Raw genomic sequence first — 6,659 nt, 5'->3', positions numbered from 1 at the left:
GCTGTGTGTTGAAATGTACCTTTTGGCCACCAAAGCAGCAGGTTTTACACAATCCATATTCTAGGCTGTAAGGCAACATTTCAGATTTTGTCTCCAGAACAAGAGGAAATGTATTGTGTTTCAGCTAAGCCACAGAAAAAAAGGGAATACTCCTTAGACAAAAAAAAAAAAAATTAAAAAATCAGGAGAAACGTACCTGATAGGGTAAATATTTTCCATAATAGAAAATTTACAAATGCCAGGCAAGGAAGTGAATAAGATACAAGATACCTTGCTATATCAACCTATCTTGTCCACTGGCCATGTCTGCAGAAGATGATTTACCTGAGAGACAAAACTGAATGCCAGATACGTAAAAAACAGTCAAAGAAACAAAAACCACTCGCCAAAAGTGAGGGAAAACAAGAAAAAGGACAATTTTGGCCTTGATTATTTATAACATTCTTCAATCTGTCAGTGATAAGATGAAAAAAGTTTCCTGGATGTCAAGGACCTGCCCACCCTACAAGATTTATGTGGCTAGATGGGGCAAGGTTAACATCTTCACTTAGTTGCAGACGATGTCCATGAGACTCCCAGATGAAGGGAGCTAGGAAATGTTTTCCTCTCTCTTAAATGTCCATCTTTCACCTATGGGCTTGCAGTCTGTGCCTGAATGCAGAAATGGAGCCAGTTTTGAAGCAGGGCCTGGGCGGGGAGACACTACAGGCTGTCTCTCGTGCTAAGATGGCATCTGAGGGGTGAAGACAGCAACACGGCAACCAGTTCAGCTGCCAGCAAAGGGAGATAAATGAAACTTCAGCATTATTTATCTAATTATTAGGAGATCTAGCATGAAGATCTTCTCAGGAATAGAGTTCCTCAGGTGTAAGCAAATGTCCAAGTATGACCTCGTCTGCAGTTGCAGCATTTTTTCTACATTCATTTTCTTACTCTTGTCAGCTCTCAGTTTAAAATGACTCTATGCTTTCTGTGCCAGAGTCAGCCCTTCCCCCCTCACCCCCAGCTTCACTCATTAAGCCCAGTAGCAATTAACTAAATTAGAGACAAACATCTTGGCTAGTCTGTAAAGTGTCCATTACTCACAAGAGTTGGTCAGCATCTTTTCACTATATTTTTATGAGCTGCTGAATAGGATTTGGTACACTGAAATTATATCGCCCATTCATGAAGCCAGGGAACTCTGCTGCTTTTAATTACTTTTATGATTAATAAATCTTAGATGAGAAAGGACTATGGTGTTTCACTGATTTACATAGCACAGGATAGTGACTTCCTACAGTGGATTCACAGCTTCAGCTCTGCCAGAGTTTATTTTCTAGAAAGGCATCTGAGGCATAGCCAGTATCCAGGAGACAATGAATACACCACATCACAAAGTGAATTGTGACCAAGGTTAATAATCAAAATCTATTTCTGGTGTGAAATTATTTGGCATCACCTTCTCATTGAAGGTGAGAAGAACTTGCAGAAACGAGATGAGACCAAGGGAAGTGAACTTTATCCACAGCTGCCAAATATACTTATTTCTGACACGTGTTCCTTGTACATGAAGTTTGAAGGAATAAATTTCATCCTTGGTGAGAAACAGAACAATCTATACGATCCCTAAAGGGGTTAATGAATATACCTGCAGGTGCCTTCAAGATTTAGTAAGGAACATACTAGCACATTCCTTATAGAAAACCACTTACTTTCTTCTTCTCAGTTCAGTATTACAATTCACATATTATTTCAGTGCCAGACCTTCCAGAGTAGGTATTTTGCTGTTATTGCACCAGCATGAGATGTCAATTTAACACATATTAAACATGCCCTCTCTGACTCTATATGCACGTTTTCTCTGGGTAAAACATGACAAATATCTGGTTGAACAAAATTTGGAAGGAGAGCTTAAGACTCTTTGACACCTTAAAGATATTTTGGAGAACAAGAGCTTGATATCATTCTTTCCCACTTATTTTCAGAGGGAAGAAAAAGAGCAAGATCCTAAATATAGCTTAGGTCATACACACACACATACAAAACACCCCAAAAAAACCCCCTAAGATTTAGGTATGGTGCTAAGCACCATTAATTAAACCATTATTATAATAAGAAAAAGGCAAAACTTTATAAGGCTGTAATGCAAATGCTGATCAGATGCAGTTTCCAAGCACCAACATTTACCTTATTGTTTCCTCCTACTAAGAACTGAATAAATTATCCCTTGAAAGAAACTTAAAAATCTCCTGCTGTCATGGTATCAAAAATGTCTCTGCTACTATATGCTTTATATAGTAGCAAGGCCTTGGTAACTTCTGTCTAATTTTTTTTTTGAGAACTGGGGGGTTGTAGTTATTCAAAAATTGGTCTTGGCTAAAAACCCCCTGGCTTTCAGAACAACGAATTGGGATGTAACACAGCAGCAACTTAGAGGTAAAGAGCCACGCTCAGATGTGAAAGCAATCAGATGAAATGCAATCCATAAAAAGTTCTTGACATTTTTTCATATTCCAAAACAAAAAGTGATTTTTCTAAAACAAAACTATAATGGCTTTGTGCTAGGAAAAGAAGAAAGTGAAGTTTTCAATTTTATATAGGAAAACCTTCAAAAAAACCTTCCTTTTTTTCCCCCTTCCTTTTTTTGGAAGCTCTCTGTGGTGAATATTTTTATGATAAGGTCTAGAAGCAACTATCAAATCCCAAGCATGATTAGTGAACTTTTACACCCTTAAATATAATGATGACCTTATTAAATTTATTGTCATCAAGGTATCTGATTTCTGCATTTACTTGAAAAGACAGCAACTCCAGCATTTCAGTTAGAAAAGACTGTTGATTCAATATCATCTGTTCATGGTGCATACTAGACTTTCTGGGATAGGTCCCAGAGAGCTACTGATCAAATTCCCAAAGCTGCTTATTATGTCTGATCCGGTGAAATCCCTGCCTGAAGTAGCAAGGCTGTAGATGTTGTATAAGCATCCATTCATCAGCTTCTGAGAAACACACACGGACTCGGTTTTGTACCAGCTTGCGGCCTGTCTCTTCATACTCTGGATTGCAGCAAACTCCAATGCTAAATCTCTAACTTGAATAATCTTATTCTTTATTTTCTGGGAACACCTGATGCTGCAGAAGAGTGCTAATGTCTAGAAATGCTTATCGTTCCTCACACTTAAGAAGAAATAAAGAAATACTTTGAGTACTAAAACATTAATGTAATCTTCTAAGGACTTCATACAGAGGAAAAAGAACATGATCCAGACTTAGGCATAACATGGATAAGTACGGCTCTGTTCGCAGCAATGGAATAATTTGGTCTACAGAGATAACACTGTTAATAGAGCCACCTATTGCAACACTAAATCAAGGCTAGATATTTTGACTACAGTCTTTGACTTCCTTAGTCCATGGTGAATGACTAATATTAAACCGCTGATAATCTTTCATGAAAGAGAAAGATTAAAGCAGTTTCTAAACAAATTATTAAGTAAGGCTTTAATTTTAATAGTATCTTTTATCTTTTTCTCTTTTGTGGTAGAGAGAAGCTATAATGAAGAAAACCAAAACTTTTACGATACTTAGGGTAATAACTATTACTTGGGGGAGGAAGAGGAGAGGAAAAATAAACAAGAATACATACAAGAGGCAGAAAAGAACAGTACAAATGGGAAATGCAGTCTGGTTCCTCCTTGGCTGTCAATGCTGACTTCATTTGCAATTGTGCTGCTACAGAAAGCAAAGCACATGGTTTTTAGCTTCCCAGAGATCTGGAAAAATTTACCAGCATTGAGCTACGGTGGTGATTTTACTTTACTTTTGGGTCACAGGCTTGCAAATTTCTGCACACCTGCAATCCTAGACAGCTAAACATAATGAAGTACATCTCACCACCTAGTTGGTTTTTACTTCTAGCTTCAGCAGGTGAAAATATCATCTGGATTCCTTGCGGGCTCACTGTCCCTAGGTCGACAGGTGGGAGGCCCCACGGCATTATCATGAAGGTGAGCACTGAGAAGACAGGGACTAGGGAAAGCTCGTGATTCCCAAAAGAAAAGATGTGTACGATGGCTTTGTCCACTTCCTGGGGATCAGGCCAAGGTTCCAGCAGATCAGTTTTGGTCATTGCTCTCACACTTTGTTTTTATCAGACACCCTTAATGCCAGCTTTGATATGATAGCTAGACTTTTCTGTTAAAACTCATTAGCCTAACTCTAAATATTTTGCTGGTTTTTAGAAGTTTACATAATAGGTGCGGATGTAAGGCACGTAGTACATCAAAATGTACATGAAATGTATATCACTGCATGTAAAGAGGTCAATTTGAATTTTGGTTACCCTTGGACAACTTTGAATGTAGGCTTCTCCACAGAGTGACTAATGGCCTGGCAAGTTCTGACTTGCGATTGGTAAATTGCAGTTTCTAATATTACACTAACAAAAGGATTCTGCAATTGTTATGAAATTAGGGTGTGCCGAGAACAAACAGAGAAGCACCACTCCTCACAGTTTAAGGTTTCCTGGCATAAATAAATAGGTACACAGAATTAGAGAGTAAAAAAAAATCTGATTCCTTAACTGTTATTCAATAAATCAGATTTTCCTTGAGGAAGCTGCTAATTCAATGAAGTCCAAATTTAGAAATATCTTTAAGTAGATAAATGTTTTAAATACTTTCCAGCCAGGTTTTCTGAACAGTGTGCAGAGGCAGAAGTTTCTAAGGTAGATGTTGATTAGTAACTATTCATTCTTTTCATCATCAACAATTAGTTGCTGTTAAGAGTGTTAAAAAAAAATAAATCATGGGATAAATTATTATATCCAAGGGAGAAGAATCCTACAAACTGTATTTACCTTCTCCTCCCTTCTGCACCTGCGTGTTCTCCCGTGGCCCTCCAGCTGCTTAGCGTTTCCTGGCAGCTTACAAATATAATTGCTGTTTCTTTGTTTGTTTGCTGTTCATGAAGTTGAATAATGGTGAAGCAACCAGCCTGGCATTTGGAATCCTGCATTTGAACTCTCTCTGTGTTTGAAAGGCTGCTGCAATCTTTGTGGTTGGTTCACCTTTTTGCCTCTCTGAGCACACCACAATCAAGACAAGCAGACAGAGGAAAAAAAAGAAAGAGGGGGGGAAGGGGGGAAAAAAAGCATCTCAGAGGCCACTTTTATCCTCAAACAAAACAGAAAGAGACCACCGCTCCACAGCACGTCCCAGCCCACCCCAAGGTTCCAATGGAGGGTCCTCTGAAAGCATCCACGTAGCAGCCGCCCCAGCTGCCTGTGGCAGGCCAGCCACAGAGGGGTAGGGCAGGACCCGTGCCCCGATGTGGCTCTCCCCTCCAGGAACCCGACACAGGCAACCATGAGAGGACAGGCTCCTGCACATCCCTCAGTCCGTGAGGTGCTCTGCAGTAATGCTAACAGTACTGGGCATTAGCAAATGAATCTAAGCTAATTTTAACTGAGGAATTAAATAAGGCAGGGTCTATGATTTTGTCCGTTACTATTAATTAACCTACTTTTTTTTATTACAGTATATCATTTAAGACAACACACTATACAACAAAAGACAACAAAGAACTAAAGCTTAAGGAGGGAGCAATGAAAGATATTGGAGCAAAGTAGAAATGCCAAACAAAAATAATTTTTTTAGGCTTTCATAAAGTTCCTTATTTTCTCTTTACTCTACAGAAAAAGTTGGGATTAAAGACAACTGCTATGACCACCACTAACTGTAATCAGTTCTTTCACTCTACTATTCATTCTCCATATTTGAATCTCCAGATTAATTTGGGGAAATACAATGTTTTGTTTACATTTTTAGATCACTGAAATTTTAACTTGTCATAATTACCTTATAGTACGACTAAATATGCAAACAGCTGCAATATGCCAACTATAACAGTTCACTAGCACAAACAAAAAGCAAAACATGGTTTCTGATGATACATCTTGAATTAACATATTTTAAAAATAACACTTTACCTTTGTCTGGGGTTTCCACATTTTGAAGTGAATTCTATAAAGACAAAACCCAGGGGAAAAAGTAATCAGTTCAGAACAGACCAGATAGCAGTCATGATGGTTTTAGGAGTAGTACTCATGGAAAATAAGGTGAGAAAGGGGAAGGATATATCCTAATGTTATGATGGCAGAAGACATGACTGGGGCTCAAAGTACCAGGACCTGCTTCCACCTGCTTCCTCCACATCTCAGACAAGTCACTCAGGACCTGATTTCTAGCAGTTTTTAAGCACATCAAGGTACAAGGAAGCAATTAACAACATTTGAGGTGCATTCATGTTTTCAGCCTCTGTATTGGTGTAACAGAGATAAGAATACCCTCTCCATCCCTTTGCGTGCCTTATATATTCATATGTGAATCCCACAACCACGCTGAGCAGGCAGAGCCTCAGCATCCTTTCAAAGCTGAGGAGCACTGAGTCTCCTCTGAAGTGGCTTACATTTCACCTACATTCCTGTGCCAAATCAGCAAAAATAGCTATGCTCTTCAAAGGCCTTTCAGCAGGCAGCTAACCAGAGTCGGCCAACAGGAAATATTAGATGCAGGATTTAGGGGGTGTTTATGCCCTTGGTGCATAACACAAGCTCTCGATGCCTAACATTAATTCAGTATCTGGATTCCCACTGTTTACATCCCAGTGCTGTCAGC

General features: G+C 39.0%; 1 protein-coding gene across 1 annotated transcript in view; it reads right to left on the bottom strand.

Moving 5' to 3' along the window:
- PIK3C2G (phosphatidylinositol-4-phosphate 3-kinase catalytic subunit type 2 gamma) overlaps positions 1 to 6,659 on the bottom strand; it is a 199,628-nt gene that overhangs the window by 148,058 nt on the left and 44,911 nt on the right. The window contains exon 10 of the mRNA XM_009648693.1: positions 5,972 to 6,005. Coding sequence (XP_009646988.1) covers positions 5,972 to 6,005 — 34 coding nt within the window. The remainder of the gene's footprint in view (positions 1 to 5,971; positions 6,006 to 6,659) is intronic.

This window comes from Egretta garzetta, unplaced genomic scaffold, assembly GCF_000687185.1.
Source record: "Egretta garzetta isolate BGI_Z169 unplaced genomic scaffold, ASM68718v1 scaffold81, whole genome shotgun sequence".
NCBI lineage: Eukaryota > Metazoa > Chordata > Aves > Pelecaniformes > Ardeidae > Egretta > Egretta garzetta.
The sequence above is the reverse complement of the archived record's forward strand: the minus strand, read 5'-3'. Positions and strand labels throughout refer to the sequence as shown.